The sequence below is a fragment of the Aotus nancymaae genome, unplaced genomic scaffold (assembly GCF_030222135.1).
Source record: "Aotus nancymaae isolate 86718 unplaced genomic scaffold, 86718_ANA_hifiasm-v0.15.2.pri h1tg000016l, whole genome shotgun sequence".
Taxonomy (NCBI): domain Eukaryota; kingdom Metazoa; phylum Chordata; class Mammalia; order Primates; family Aotidae; genus Aotus; species Aotus nancymaae.
The window spans coordinates 33,833,986-33,850,693 of NW_026988428.1; the positions used below are offsets into that span (position 1 = coordinate 33,833,986).

General features: G+C 41.6%; 1 protein-coding gene across 7 annotated transcripts in view; it reads right to left on the reverse strand.

Annotated features, from left to right (window-relative positions):
- RACGAP1 (Rac GTPase activating protein 1) overlaps window positions 1–16,318 on the reverse strand; it is a 37,270-nt gene extending 20,952 nt beyond the window's left edge. For 2 of the 7 annotated variants that reach the window (XM_064377056.1, XM_064377050.1), the window contains exons 1-2: window positions 16,204–16,318; window positions 6,911–6,999 (exon numbers count right to left, since the gene is read on the reverse strand). In XM_064377056.1, coding sequence (XP_064233126.1) covers window positions 6,911–6,995 — 85 coding nt within the window. In that variant the 5' untranslated portion in view covers window positions 6,996–6,999; window positions 16,204–16,318. The other 5 variants (XM_064377052.1, XM_064377051.1, XM_064377053.1 and 2 more) reach the window with 5 other exon arrangements.
- Between the last annotated feature and the right edge of the window lie 390 nt (window positions 16,319–16,708).

Sequence of the window (16,708 nt, forward strand, 5' to 3'; positions counted from 1 at the left end):
TCCTGGATATGTTTGTCACTCTGATGAGAACTTTGTGGGGAGCAATTCCTATTTCAATAGGCCACTTACTTTTGGCTTGGCCAGTGGCATCTGCTATGAATATGTAACTCATTAGTCACCTGGCTCCAGATGTAACACTAACACTGAAAGCTCCTGAACAGAAGGCAATCAAAGGGGGATACCTTTGGGGCAGCTGTCACGCACCAGGACAGTTACAGCTATAAAACAAAAACAGCTTCCTTTACAGTCACGCATTGCTGCACCAGAGAGATGTTAAACAGCAAATTCAAATGTAACTGCTGTAATATGCTCCAGTAGATGTAGATTAATATTACAGATGTCTAGACCTACAATTTCGTTTGGCTATATAATTATACAAATATTGATTTGAAAGTAAAAAGCCAATTTGCTTTTGCTGTTTAACACCGCCCTGAAGGGTATGTAAACATTCCAGTTGAAAAAAAACAGGAAGAGAAGATCATACTAGCTTTTGGAACATCCCTGATAGCAGACTGTGAAGACTCTTCAAATGTCTGCGAAGAGAGCATCACTTCCAAGGCAGCATTCTCAAAGGAAGAAGATAACCCTGGTGGCATTCGTTCTTATCTCCTGCTATTGGCAAAGCTGTTCTTCTGCAACATATTTGCAAAAGTGCCTTATAATTTTCTAGTTAACCTCCATTTATCTCTAAGGATCACTCTTCACCAACATCAAGGAAGAAGGTTTCAAGGTGTACAACTGCTGCTGGTCAAACTAACCCAGTTTACAGCTGAAACTAGGCCAAATTCACACACAGCTAGCAGATTCTTAGGTAGTTAGGGTACTTTTTCCATATGAATTTAACCTAAAAGCATAGAAACAATATATAGTCCTTTTTAAGTAATTTTAATCATTTGACTAAATATCAAACTTACAAATTAGGATATTAATTCATTCCAGAGAAACCAAGTCATACGGAAACTTTAGTTTTTACAACAAATTTCAGCAAATAAGTTATTATGACCTAGTTATCTTAAACAATGCAAATATCAATGATAAAAAAGCATTACAATTCAAATAGTTTTAAGAAATAATATGCTGGGTTAGTCAAACATACTACATTTTTGTGTTTGTTTTCTTTTAGATTAAGAAAAAAATATCCATTTGCAAACTAATCACAGTACGCATATACACTCAAAATATTTACTGAACTGAAAAACAATTTTGAGAATAAAAAGATTTTCATCTGACCTAATTTTGCTGGTTTGTTTGTTCTTTAGGATACTTCTTTTATTAAATTACTGCTTCAACTTAGTTTAAGTCAGACCCAAAACAGAGGATTTACATACCTGATTAAGATATTACTTTTTGTGTGTGCAGGTGAAAAGAGTGGCAAAAAAAAAAAGATATTACTTTTTCTCTTAGAGACAGAGTTTCACTCTTGTTGCCCACACTGGAGTGCAATGGCACAATCTTGGCTCACTGCAATCTCCACCTCCCGGGTTCAAGAGATTCTCCTGCCTCAGTTTCCTGAGTAGCTGGCTGTACAGGCATGTGCCTCCATGCCTGACTAATTTTGTATTTTTAGTAGAGAGGGGGTTTTACCATGTTGGTTAGGCTAGTCTCAAACTCCTAACCTCAGGTGATCTACCTGCCTTGGCCTCCAAAAGTGCTACAATTACAGGCATGAGCCACTGTACCCAGTCTACTTTTTATTTTTGAGACAGAATCTTCCTGTCACCCAGACAGTCTCCCGAGTAGCTGGGATTACAGGAGTGCGCCACCACATCCGGCTAATTTTTGTATTTTTAGCAGAGATGGGGTTTTACCACGATGGCCAGGCTGGTCTCAAATGATCCACCTGCCTCAGCCTCCCAAAATGTTAGGATTACAAGTGTGAGCCATTGCACCTGGCCAATTTATGTACAATTCTGCTATGAACAAAGTTTGCTAGGTGGATCAGAAGGCATTTCAGAATATAGATCAGAAACAATTTTGATGTTGAATATCAATAACCATGGCACTGTTTTTATTAGTTGGTGAATCACAATTCGGCTTGGTACTATCCCGTCATGAAGTGCACATTCAAAAGATTTAAAAATTTAGGCCAGGAACGGTGGCTCATGCCTGCAATCCCAGCACTTTGGGAGGCTGAGGTGGGTGGATCACTTTGAGGTCAGGAGTTCAAGACCGCCGGGCGTGGTGGCTCACGCCTGTAATCCCAGCACTTTGGGAGGCCGAGGAGGGTGGACCACAAGGTCAAGAGATCGAGACCATCCTGGTCAACATGGTGAAACCCGTCTCTACTAAAAATACAAAAATTAGCCAGGCATGGTGGCGTACACCTGTAGTCCTAGCTACTCGGAGGGCTGAGGCAGGAGAATCGCTTGAACCCAGGAGGCCAAGGTTGCAGTGAGCCAAGATCACGCCACTGCACTCCAGCCTGGGTAACAAGAGTGAAACTCCGTCTCAAAAAAAAAAAAAAAAAAGGAGTTCAAGACCAACCTGGCCAGCATGGTGAAACCTTGTGTCTACTAACACAAAACTTAGCTCAGTGTGGTGGTGTGTGCCTGTAATCCCAGCTACTGGGGAGGCTGAGGCAGGAGAATTACTTGAACCCAGGAGGCGGAGGTTGCAGTGAGCTGAGATAGCATCATTGCACTCCAGCCTGGGCAACAAGAGTGAAACTCTGTCTCTAAAAAATAATAATAATATAAACAAATATATATTGTGTAAGCTATGATTGCACCACCACACTCCAGCCTGAGCAACAGAGTGAGACCTTGTCTCCAAAAAAATAAAAAATAGGCCGGGCGTGGTGGCTCATGCCTATAATTCCAGCACTTTGCGAGGCCGAGGTGGGTGGATCACCTGAGGTCGGGAGTTCAAGACCAGCCTAGCCAACGTGGTGAAACCCCATCTCTACTAAAAATATATAAATTAGTCAGGGGCCGGGCGCAGTGGCTTAAGCCTATAATCCCAGCACTTTGGGAGGCCGAAGGCGGGTGGATCACGAGGTCAAGAGATCGAGACCATCCTGGTCAACATGGTGAAACCTCGTCTCTACTAAAAATACAAAATTAGCTGGGCATGGTGGCGCACGCCTATAATCCCAGCTACTCAGGAGGCTGAGGCAGGAGAATTGCTTGAACCCAGGAGGCAGAGGTTGCAGTGAGCCGAGATCGCGCCATTGCACTCCAGCCTGGGTAACAAGAGCGAAACTCTGTCTCAAAAAAAAAAAAAAAAAATTAGCTAGGCATGGTGGCAGATGCCTGTAATACCAGCTACTTGGGAGGCGGAGGTAAGAAAATTGCTTGAACCTGTGAGGTTGCAGTGAGCCAAGATCATGCCACTGCATTCCAGCCTAGGCAACAATAAGACTCTGTCTCAAAAATAAACAAATAAATGAAAAATAAAAAATAAAAAAGCCAACATTCCAAATTAGAGATCTGGAGAAGGAGGTAAAATGTACCTCTATTTTATAATAGAAATCAATGGGAAGATAAAAATTTGCTTATATAACAAAATCAGGATTTCTGTAAAAATAAGTATCTTGGGGGGAGATTTTTGGCATAATCACTTCCCAAAGTATTTCCATAACTAGTATCTCAATTTATGCCTAAATCCTCACAGCACTTCCACAAAGAAAATAAAGATGTTTAAATTCCTATTTTATAGGTGGAGAAACAGACACAGAAGTAACAGGTAAAAGCCAGCACTAGTTATCAAGACTCAAAACCTCAGATTCTTCCCTCTGCCCCCATATTCTGTCAGCTGCCTCCTTCTAGAGGTCTTATGATCACAATCTCTTTCACCCATTTCTCCCTACTTCCATCTTCACAACCACCATTCCAATTAAGGTTGTTATTGCCTCTTTCCTGAGCTATGACAACCATGTCATTCCTAGTCAGTCTCCCAGCATCTACCTCTAATGCAGCCCACACCTCTGCCAGGGTAATCTTCCCAAAGCACAATTCTGATTATGACACTCCCCCTTACTCTTATTTCCCTCAAGTCCCATACCCTCTTGCCTCCACTCAGGCTGTGTCGCCTGATCTAAAATACCCACTTTTATCTCTGCCTGTTGAGATTCTACGCTACATCTAAAGCTCAGCTCAAATCCTTTCCTCCATAAAACCATTTAGTCATCCCTTTCCCTGAACTCAAAAATGCTAGAAGCCTTGATAGGTTCTCATAAAATATTTGCTGAATAAACCTGAGTTTTAAGATCTCTTATTCCACACTCTAGTCCCCACCACGCTCTAAAGTAATCCATCTTCTGAGATGATGTGACCTCAAACAGAAGCCTAATTAGTATGCCATTGTGGTTACTGAGCTGGTACCAGATGACAGGGTCATGCAGCAGCTATTAGAGAGAGAAAATAGAATATTGTTTTGAAAGGCCTTTAAGTGGATAAGAGCTATTAAAAACATCAATCAATTCAAAGAAAATATTGAATGGCATAAGCAAGATGCCACAGTAAGTACTATAGAAATAAAAAAAGTCAAGACACAGTTCTTACATTACTTTTTTACACCAATGAGGCTGACTTGAGAGCAACATTTACTAAATTAGGTATTAAAGAAAATCTGAAATAGGACAGGATGGCAATACAAAGATAAGTTGATACAGAATAATTTCCCTTAGATCACATGTCAGTACCATCAGCCTCATTTTTCTTTCTTGCTAATTTATTTCCCAGACTATTTGTCTATCAGCACCTCCTTTTCCTCCCCAGCTCACCACCCCATCTCAATCCTTCCCCCTACCCCTGGGAGAAGAAGTCTCACTCTGTCACCCAGGCTGGAGTGCAGTGGCACAATAATAGTTCACTGTAGCCTCAAACTCCTGGGCTCGAGCAATCCTTCAGCCTCCTGAGTATCTGGGACCACAGGCATGTGTCACAATACCCAGCTAATTTTTGTTTTGTTTTGTTTATGAAATAGGGTCTTGCTCTGTCTCAGGCTGGAGTACAGGGGTGCAATCTCGGTTCACTGAAACCTTCTGTCCCCCCAGTGATCCTCCCACCTCAGCCTCCTGAGTAGTTGGGATCACAGGAGCATGCCACCACACCAGCTAATTTGTTGTTTGTTTGTAGAGATGGGATTTTGAAGCTGGACGCTTACACCTGTAATCCCAGCACTTTGGGAGGCTGTGGTGGGCGGATCACTTGAGGTCAGGAGTTCAAGACCAGCCTAGCCAACATGACGAAACCCCATCACTACTAAAACCACAAAAATTAGCCAAGCGTGGTGGCAGATGACTATAATCCTAGCTAGTCAGGAGGCTGAGGCAGGAGAACTACTTGAACCCAGGAGGTGGAAGTTGCAGTGAGCTGAGATCACACTACTGCACTCCAGCCTGGGTGATGGAGTGAGACTCCATCTCAAAAAAAAAAAAAAAGAGATGGGGTTTTGCCATGTTGCCCAGGCGGTCTTGAATTCCTCAACTCAATCAATCCATCAATCTCAGCCTCACAAAGTGCTGGGATTACAGGCATGAGCCACTGTGCCCAACAGCTAATGTTTTTAGAGACAGTCTTGCTATGTTGCCCAATCTGGTCTCAAACTCCTGGCCTCAAGTGATTCTCCTGCCTCAGCCTCTTGAGTAGCTGGGATTACTGGTGCAAGCCACCAAACCTGCTCTCAATCCTTTATTACTAAGCATCAAATATATGAAGTAGATAAAAGCAGATGCCTAGTATCTCCTTCAAAAAGAAATTATGGGCCAGGCCTGGTGGCTCACGCCTGCAATCCCAGCACTTTAGGAGGCAGAAATGAGAAGACTGCTTGAGGCCAGGCATTGGACACCAGCCTGGGTAGAATAAGGAGACCTTGTCTCTACAAAAAATTTTTACGCCGGGCGTGGTCACTCAGCACTTCAGGAGGCCGAGGCGGCTGGATCACGAGGTCAAGAGATCGAGACCATCCTGGCCAACACAATGAAACCCTGTCTCTATTAAAAACACAAAAAAATTAGCCGGGCGTGGTGGCTGTGGTCCCAGCTACTCGGGAGGCTGAGATGGAAGAATCGTTTGAACCCAGGAGGTGGAGGTTGCAGTGAGCCAAGACTGTGCCACTGCACTCCAGCCTGGTGACAGAGCAAGACTCCGTCTTAAAAAAAAAAAAAAAAAATTTAAAATAAGTAGCTGGGCATGGTGGCGCAACCTGGGTAACAGAGTGAGATTCTTTAAAAAAAGAAAAAAGAAAGAAATTATGACTTTTTTCCCACTTCAACTGAAAATACTTTATAGAACACAAAGAAAATCCAGGATAAAAACTATAGACAACTACTACTCTAAAGAAGAAAGCAACATCCTAGTAAATTTTTCCCAGTTCATGGCACAGAAAATAGTGCCAACTATTTAGTGGAAAAAGAATCTTGATTGAAAAAAAAAAAAAGCAGCTGGGTGCAGTGGCTCACATCTGTAGTAATCTCAGCACTTTGGGTGGCCAAGATGGGCAGATCACCTGAGGTCAGGAATTCAAGACCAGCCTGGCAAACATGGTGAAACCCCATCTCTACTAAAAATACAAAAATTAGCCGGGCGTGGTAGCGTACGCCTATAATCTCAGCTACTTGGGAGGCTGAGACAGAAGAATCGCTTGAACCTGGGAGGTGGAGGTTGCAGTGAGCCGAGATGGCACCGCTGCACTCCAGCCTGGGTGACAGAGACAGACTCCATCTCAAATAAATAAATAAAATAAAAAAGCCTGGCTAAAACCTATTAAGAGCAGTTATAGAAAATAATTTTAGTGACCATTTAGATTGAGCGCCCATTACGCTTTGACCACATAAATGACCATTGGTTTCTTTTTTGGTAACCCAAGTGAAAAACAATTTTAAGATTGGAACATACTTCAGCTTTGTAAAAATCCCAAATTTGAAATCTGTTTTTCCTTTTGGACAGGTCAGCTCAGAATGACTTACGGATTTCATTTCCTTCACTGAGAATCTCTGCCCGGCGCACAAGCTGCTCAAACAGATTCCGCATATTCAGCATCATAGTATCCATCTTTCTGCCAAGAAATCAAATATACATTAGGGGTCCTGCCTTCTCCCTGATGACAAAAGATTCTATAGCAATCCAGCCATCAGTGACCAACATCTGGACTCTTCCATTTATAACTACCATTATAAGAATCTCAAGCTAACAACAGATGTTTTGTGTGATTCTTATTATAAAAATAAACTTGAAATGTTTAGGACTCATCTGAAAATTAGAAAACCATTTCAGACCTTTGAATATAACATCCCTTCCAATCACTTTGGAACAGAAAAGAAAACATTAGGAAAGAGCATGTCAGTTGATTACTAAGTGACTGATCAACAACAAAATATGGTTCTTTAGGTCAAGCCTATTGATTAACGTAATACTTTTGCCAGTTTATTCCTTGTGGGCTTTGAAGACCTACAATGTAACTTAAAATATTTATTTTTAATTTCATTTTTAGCTAATGCCCCTGTTGCAACTGCCTTTTAAAATGCAGGACATGGTCAGCACATTTCCTACCAACAGCACAGATGACGTCACACGAGTGATTAAGTGGGAAAATTGCCAGCTCAGCAGCACAAGAATTATTTCTGTAATGCAGGCCTCTGCTGGGCTGTGTGCAGGAACTACGTCTAATAAATTTATACAAAGTAGAGGCAAAGGATTATGTTGTACCACATTCTGGCATCAGAGAGACAATACACCACCTTCACAGTTAGAAGGGCAAAGCAAAAATCATTTGCTACTGTGTTCTGTATAGCGAATTTCAGGCTTCGTATTTCCCCTCAAAGTCCTGCTGATATCATAGTAAAAACAGTGTTCTTACAGGCGGTTCTATTCCAAATAGACTTTAACTGGGAACACTTTGAGGAAATAAGACCTTCACTTAACAGTAAAGAAAGAAAGACATTAACTGGATGTTATGAAAACTATCAAGAAAGTGAAATAAAAAGTCAAATTTCACTAGAAATTTAACATCCTCAGAAATACCATTAAAGGATTCTTATGTTTCTCTCAACTACCGCTTCAACATTCTAGTCCAGGCCCTTATTTCCTAAATAAAATTTTAAGAACTCTTAAGTGATTTTGCAATGTTTATAAGATTATACTCCAAACTATGAGGGCAAGGAAAAAATATATTAAAAAGTATATAGGACAAAGAATATATGAACATAGTCTGCACGCGGCAGCTCATACTCATAATCCCAGCACTCTGGGAGGCAAAGGCAGGCAGATCACTTGAGGTCAGGAGTTCAAGACGAGCCTGGGACAACATGGTGAAACTCTGTCTCTACTAAAAATACAAAAATTAGCTGGGCACAGTGGCAAGCACCTGTAATCCCAGTTACTTGGGAGGCTGAGGCAGGAAGTTCACTTGAACCCAGAAAGCAGAGGTTGCAGTGAGCTGAGATGGAGCTCCAGCCTGCGTGCCAGAGCAACACTCTGTCTCAAAAAAAAAAAAAAAAAGGAATATATGAACATAAAGATATTTCCTATTAAATGCTGTGCAGAATTATTCATTTATACTCATATGATAATTGCTGTAATAGAAAAAAAGGTTTCAGTTCCAAGCTTGGATGCAATATATACCTGAATCAGGGCCGGAAACCAAGATTTTCAAATGGCAAGTATCTGTTCCAAACTACATAATCACAGCAAGCTGCTAAGCAACCAGACCAACAAATTTGTTACAAAGATCTTTCTCTAAACTAAGAACAAAACTAAAAGAATAGCATTAAAGGCCGGGCACAGTGGCTCACACCTGTAATCCCAGCACTTTGGGAGGCCCAAGTGGGTGGATCACAAGGTCAGGAGTTGGGAGACCAGCCTGGCCAACATGGTGAAACCCTGTCTTTACTAAAAATACAAAATTTAGCCAGGCATGGTGGGTGCCTGAAATCCCAGCTAATGGGGAGGCTGAGGCAACGAGAATCGTTTGAACCCAGGAGGCAGAGGTTGCAGTGAGCTGAGATCGCACCATTGCACTCTAGCCTGGGCAACAGAGCAAGATTCTGTCTCAAAAAATAAGAAAAAGAATAGCATTAAAACCAGCAGGAAGAGCTGTGGAATTCATGGAGACTCCATGAATTTAATAATATAACGAAACAAGTAACATGTCCCAATTGCTACAAGACAGAAATGGGCAGGACATTGGGTAGTCAATTCAAATGTTGATTTCCTTTGGCTCTCATGAGGTATTTTTAAAACAGAAGACTTTAATTAGTAGTTTTAATATAAGGTATTGCTTTCTATCATCTAGGCACTCATTTATATATTGTGAGACTGTAAGACAGTGAGCTCGATACTGCAGCAAAACTTCTACCTATCCAAGAATTCAAAAAGGAAAATTTCATGGTGCTAGGATATTGAAAACTGGTTGTTAAAAAAAAAAAAAAAACTTTTTAAGGAGGGTTTTTAAGTCTTAAATTACAATATAACCTGTTCATTTGCCTATTTTTTTTTTCATTTGCCTATTTTTTAATTTTTTGAGACAGAGTCTTGCTCTGTCACCCGGCCAGAGTGCAATGGCACCACCTTGGCTCACTGCAACCTCTGCCTGCCGGGTTCAAGTGATTCTCCTGCCTCATCCTCCAGACATTATTCTACCCTACCTGCTCATGTCCATCAACCACCCTACTCACTGACCTACCCTATCCCATACTCTACTGACTTTCAATTTTGATTTCCCTACTTTTATCATTCTCTCAGTGGCTCAGTTCCAAGCTTCAGAATCACCTCTGGTTCCTCCCTTTCCCACAGCATAATCATTAAACCTTGGGTACTCTTCTCTCATGTAACTGCCATACCCACCCCCTCATCACTTGCAGGTTGTCATCACTCACTTCAACTGTGCTCCCTGCCTCCAGTCTTTCCCCTACTGCTTCAGGCAGTTGCCACTCAGATACATACACTTTGTACTTGAATTAAACTTTACTAGATGATTCTGCCCTGTGTCCCAGGTAGATTGTAAATTTGAGGGGAGAAATCTTACATGTGGCACTACTGTATTATACACACAAGCATGTAGAATTTAATATGATGCTCACACACAAAAAAGTATTTGATAAATGTTAAGTCAGAGAACAAACACAGACACATATCTGTGATGCTATGGTCAAAAGAATTTCCATTCTACTTCAACATCAATGTGTAATACAGCTTAAAGCAAAAAAAAAAAAAAAAACAGTTAAAAGGGGGAAAGGGAGCAGAAGTCCTGGGACAAGCTGGGTGTGGTGCTGCTTGCCTATAGTCCCAGCTACTCAGGAGGCTGAGGCGGGAGGTCACTTGAGTCTAGGAGTTTGAGACTACCCTGAACATCACAAGACCCTCTTGTATTAAAAATAAATAAAACTATGCGGTGGCTCAGGCCTGTAATCCTAGCACTTTGGGAGGTTGAGGCGGGTGGCTGACCTGAGGTCGGGGGTTCGAGACCAGCCTGACCAACATGGAGAAAACCCGTCTCTACTAAAAATACAAAATTAGCTGGCCATCGTGGTGCATGCCTGTAATCCCAGCTACTCAGGAGGCTGAGGCAGGACAATCACTTGAACCAGGAGGAGGAGACTGCGGTGAACCAAGATCATGCCACTGCACTCTAGCCTAGGCAACAAGAACAAAACTCGGTCTCAAAAAAAAAGAAAGAAAGAAAAGAAAAATAGTCCTGGGACAAACCTTTAATTCTTCTATCTACGAGTAGTATAATCTTCAGTAAATCACTTAGAAATTCCAAGACTCATCTATAAAGTGAAGTGAAAACAGTAACACTTGCTCTATTTACCTCATAGATCATAAAAATTTTTTAATGTATAAGTTGGGAATCTTACTATCAAAATACAAGGTATCTTTTAGTTGGTATGAAGTGAGTTTCTTTTGTTTAGGTTTGGTTTTGGTCTGAGAGTTGTTATTTCCATCCTAAAACAGTGATTCTCAAATCTAGGTGTTTTTCCCCACCCAGGCTGTCTCCCAATAAGGATATCACTAAATTCAGAATTTTAGACCATTTTTTTAAAATAGTGCTATACAATTAGAAAGAAAGGAATCCAGTATTTACTAGGTGCTTTGAAATGACTCAAGCACTAAACTAGACGCTTCACATATACTTTTTATTTAAGTGAATCTGACTTATTTATATATTTATTTATTTATTTGAGACGGAGTCTCGCTCTGTCACCCAGGCTGGAGTGCAGTTGCGCCATCTCGGCTCACTGCAACCTCTGCCACCCAGACTCAAGCGATTCTCCTGCCTCAGTCTCCCAAGTAGTTGGGATTACAGGTGCCCACCACCACGCCTGCCTAATTTTTTTGTATTTTTAGTAGAGGCGGAATTTCACCATGCTGGCCAGGCTGGTCTTGAACTCCTGACCTCTAGCAATCTGCCCGCCTCAGCCTCCTAAAATGCTGGGATTACAGGTATGCGCCACCACGCCTGGTCTCACTGACTTAATTATCTCCATTTTATAAACAATGGACAACTAAGGCCAGAGACCTTAAACTGATTAATAAATGTCTAACTCCTATTGAAATCCAGGTCTGAGTCCAAAATCTATATTCTCTCCAACCCAACACATTGAAGAGATGATATGTTACAAAAATATCAATTAGACTATATATGCTGCAGACATACTCAGAGACTTCCCCCAAAATCATAACATGTCATACAAACAGCAACACATATAAAACACAAATTATAGCTGCAACCCAGACCAAGAAGAATCAAGGAAACAGCAAAATTTGACCAGGTCTAGGCTTTTAAACAAGCTGTTCTAGATGAGGTTTGCTGCTTCTGGAGAGTTATTTTTTCCTCTAACATAGATTTACTTAGGGTAATCCAAAAATGGCACTAGCAGAATATAATCCTCTTCTCTTTTATGCTAAGGGACCATATATTTTTATTAACATTCTACAGAAGTGACTCTCAGGAATTATTTATAGATGACAAAAATATCTTTCTATATCAGTACTAACTCTGATATCTCAGCCAAATTGTAACTCAAAAAGCTAAAATTTACTCACCCTATTCAACGTCAACTGAAAATAGCTGTAATTTTCCTGCTGGGTCACATTTTCACCCTCATGAATACTTGTTTATTTCCCCCCATGTATTATTTAGTCCAGAGCTAGGAGATACATTAATGGGAAAGGAAACAAAAAGTCATATTGTAGTACACTGCTTTTGCAGCTGTAAAACAGCTGTCACTTTCCACAACAGAGACTGCTGCCTTTCGGGAAAGCTGAAACGATCCCTGTGTGCAGCAAGAAAATCAGTTTGTGGAGCACTTTAAACCAAAAGGTGCTAGAGAATCTCAGCTGTTATTGATGGGGAGCCCCAGAGGTGGAGAAGTCACTACGTTACAGTTTCCCAATCTGTGAGTATCCCTAAGGGAGCAATTTGGCAACACCATGAAAGAGTCTCAGCTGGATATGATTGCTTTAAGCCCCCAATTTAATTTCAATCACTCAGCCAAGAGACAGACATCGTCCTTCAGAATAACAGACTATTACAGATCTTACTGCAGGGTACCCTGGGAAAAGTCTCTATCCTCTTCTTCCTCCTCCTTCAAACAACATTATTAAGAGACCTATATATCAGGTTTTTTAGATGCATCAAGGGTGTTAAATACTTTAAGACAAAGCAATGAAAGGTTGCTTGAGTTTTTTCAGGAAAGTGTTTTAATGAAAAACTTTTCCACAAACATTGCTAAATCTGGAGATTCCCAAGAAATCAACAATATAGGTTTCCTGTTGTCAAGGAAAACCATTCTCAAAGATAATCTCAGTACTTTAAGATCCTTTCATGTGAACGAATTTGAGGACAATGTGAGGACAATTCTTTTCCGGAAATGTCCGGCTTCTGCTTCACCCTAATGAAAGCCTCTTCACCATAACGAAAGTTGTATTCCCTGTGAATACAACTGGTGGGAAGAAGGAATATCTTGAAACCAAATGTTCTTTATAAGCAAATCACTTGCAGAAAGAGTAAACAAAATGTTCTCAATCCAACATGAATGAAGGCTAAAATAAGGAAGGGCAGATCTGAATTGTGATTTTTCAGAAAATTACTATCAGTTCAGCATACTAAATACTTCTTTTTTCCCTGTGAATTCTTCCTATTCTGGTCTTCCATCCTTCAAGGTCTAGAATAAGTCTTACCAATTCACTGAAGCCTTCTCTAACCATTTCAGTCCAAAACGATTTCCATTATTATCTATAACATTCATTTAGCAGATATAAAAATAGTTTATTTTTAATTTTCTATGTTCAAAAAATTAATAGTAAAACAAAAATCTCACTACCCTAAACAACTATATGTACCACCTTATCTAATCTTGCCCATTTTACACTCATATTTCATAGTGTTACAATCATACATTACATAAAATTTTGTGTTTTGCTTCTTCCTATCGTATTTCCATTAAGTTCTAAAGAGTTGATGAACAACTATTTGTTTTACTATTCTCTTCTTTGGACGTTTAGGTAATTTCCAGTTTTTCACTTGTCTCTGCCTGGAATCTCTTGCATGGTCACTCTTTCACCTTAAGGTCTTTACTCAAATGTCACTTTCTCAATAAGGTCTTTCCAACCATCCTATTTTAAATTGCAGACTTTCTCTAACATTTCGCTGCTTTACTTTGCTCCAAAGCACTTCTCTCCATCTAACATACTTAAATATTTATTCAGTTTATTGTCTGTTTCCTCACTAGCTTAAGTTCCAAGAAAGCAGAGATTTTTGTGTTTTCTTCACTGCTGAGCCCCTAATGCCTAGAACAGTGACTGACATTTGGTAAATGACTAACAAATATTTGGTGAATAAATGAATTGAGCATTCCTATGGACAATATCTTTCTTCAGGTGACTGTGTTCCATAGAATAGATTTCCAAGGCTATGAATGCTATATTAGGGTATAAAAACCTTTTACGGTTCTTAATAGTGCCAAAATGTTTTCTAAAAGTGTTATACTAATGTACAGTACTCTCAACAGTATATAGGCCTACCAGACTCACCAGTTATCTTAAGTTCTACTACCCCAAATTAACTGCACATTCCTTTAAGGCCAAATAAGACTGTCTTCTTCTGACACTTTGCACTTAAGAAATACCTGTTGAATGAAAGTAAACAGACCGGGTGTAGTGGCTGACACCTATAATCCCAGCACTTTGGGAGGCCAAGGCAGGCTGATCACATGAGGCCAGGAGTTCAAGACCAGTCTGGCCAACATGGTGAAACCGTATCTCTATTAAAAATAAAAAATTAGCCAGGCATGGTGGTGCACACCTGTAATTCCAGCTACTCCGGAGGCTGAGGCAGGAGAATCGCCTGAACACGAGAGTTGGAGGTTGCAGTGCGCAACCACTGCACTCCAGCCTGGGAAGACAGAGTGAGACCTTGTCTCAAAAAAAGAAAGTAAACTAGGCCAGGCATGGTGGCTCACGCCTGTAATCCAAGCACTTTGGAGGCCAAGGCGGGCAGATCACCTGAGGTCGGGAGTTCAAGACCAGCCTGACCAACATGGTGAAACCCCGTCTTTAAAAAAAGAAAGAAAGAAAGAAAGAAAGTAAACTAGTACAAACTTTATGGAAAACAGTATGGAGCGTTCTCATAAAACTAAAAATAGAACTATCATTCGATCCAGCTATCCCACTAATGGGTATAAAAGGGTAAGAAATCAGTATATCAAAAAGACCCTTGCACTCATATGTTTATCGCAGCATAATTTACAATAGCAAAGACATGGAAGCAACCTAAGTGTTAATCAACGGCAGATTGGATAAAGAAAACGTGACAGATAGACAGACATACACCGCAGACTACTACTCAGCCATAAAAAAGAATGAACTCGTGTCTTTTGCAGCAACATGGACAGAACTGGAGGCCATTATCCTCAGTGAAATAACTCAGAATGTCAAATACCGCATGTTCTCACTTATAAGTGGAAGCTAATCAATGGATACACAGACAAACAGAGTGGAACAGTACACACTGGAGATTACGAAAGACAGACAGGTGGAAGCTGGAGTTGAGGGTTGAAAAACTACATATTGGGTACGATGTTCACTATTTGAGTGATGGGGACACTAAAAGCCCAGACCTCACCACGACGCAATATATGCATGTAAGAAATCTGCATCTGTACCCCCAAATATACAAAAAAAACTAAAAGAAAAAAACCCCTCCAAAAAATAAATACCTATTGAATGATTAAGCTATAGGAAAGGCGCCTTCTCTAAACACCTAAACACAATAACTCTAAAACACAATAACTCTTTAAACACAATAACTCAGAAAGCTTATTTACCCGACAGAAAGATAATGCTTTGTGGGGGGAAAAAAGGCTTATCTACCCATCTACCCCCACTTTCCCACACACACCTCTAGGCCTACGAATGAAACCCCGTGAAGAGTAACACACCTCAAAGTGTACAAGTAAGGCCGTGGGCGGTGGCTCACGCCTGTAATCCCAGCACTTTGGGAGGCCAAGGCGGTAGAATCACGAGGTCAGGAGTTCGAGACCAGCCTGACCAACATTGTGAAACCCTGTCTCTACTAAAATTACAAAAATTAGCCAGGCGTGGTGGCACACGCCTGTAGTCCCAGCAACTCAAGAGGCTGCCTCAGAAGGCTTGAACCCGGGAGGCGGAGGTTGCAGTGAGCCGAGATTGCGCCACTGCACTCAGCCTGTGTGACAGAGTGAGACTCCGTCTCAAAAACAAAAAAAAAAAAAACAAAAAAAAAAGTATACAAGTAAGACCTCGTTGTTACTGAGGCTAAAACTTAGGATGAGAAGGGCAGACAAGATGTCATGGCCTCGGCCAGCCTCCCTAGACAGACGCGGCCCCCGAAGGAGAGGGGCTCCAATGCAGGCGGCCCAGGGCTCTCAAACATCAGGGCGTTTCCCTTCGAAACCGTGGGGTGTCACTGCACCCACTCCTAAACTCTGTATTTGACCGAGAGACACTTCTTTAGGATGGCTCCTGCCCAGGTCCAGCCACCACCTCAAAAAGAGGCCCCGGCTTTCCACAAAACCCGGCGCCAAGACAGATGCCCCCGACCCTCCCAGCCCCCGTCCATTCGGCCTGCCCCGACCCCCACCCTAGAAAAGTCCGAGTGGAGAGGCTATGGCTGCCGGCCTGTCCCGGACCCCCGCGGCAGCCACGGCTCACTATACGAACGCTCTGCTTCCTACCACAATCCAGCGCCAGACGCACCTGGTCTGGCACCCCCACCACTCACTTCAGTCAGACTGGCCCCACCTGGGCCGCTCTTCAATTCGCCCCGCGCCTCACCCAACGGCAGAGCAGCGCCGCGCCGCCAGCTCCGGTTTGAAATCCTTCACCAACCAATCACAGAGAAATTTATTCCTCCCACACCGTCCCTCTACGCTGGGACGTACGCGTTAGAGCCAACCGGAGGCGACAGGAACGGGAATGAGCATGCGCATTCTGAAAAAGCGAAGCCAAAGATGGCCGTTTTGACTAATGTCAATGGTTTGGGTTTTTTTCCGTGCCCTTTCCTGAAGTCATTCAGGATGCCATATTGACTAAGGGCAAGAAGTATTTCTTGAGTGTAAATTATTCTTAGCCTCACCGTTTGCGGGACTAGAGCCCTTGGAAACGATTAACTGAACAATGTCAGATCTCTCAGTAAAATAGGAAGAATGCCAGGAGTTAGAACAGCAGTTATTTTCAACCACATTCACTGAGCTATATTATCCCTTCCATTGATGTATCCATTCAGA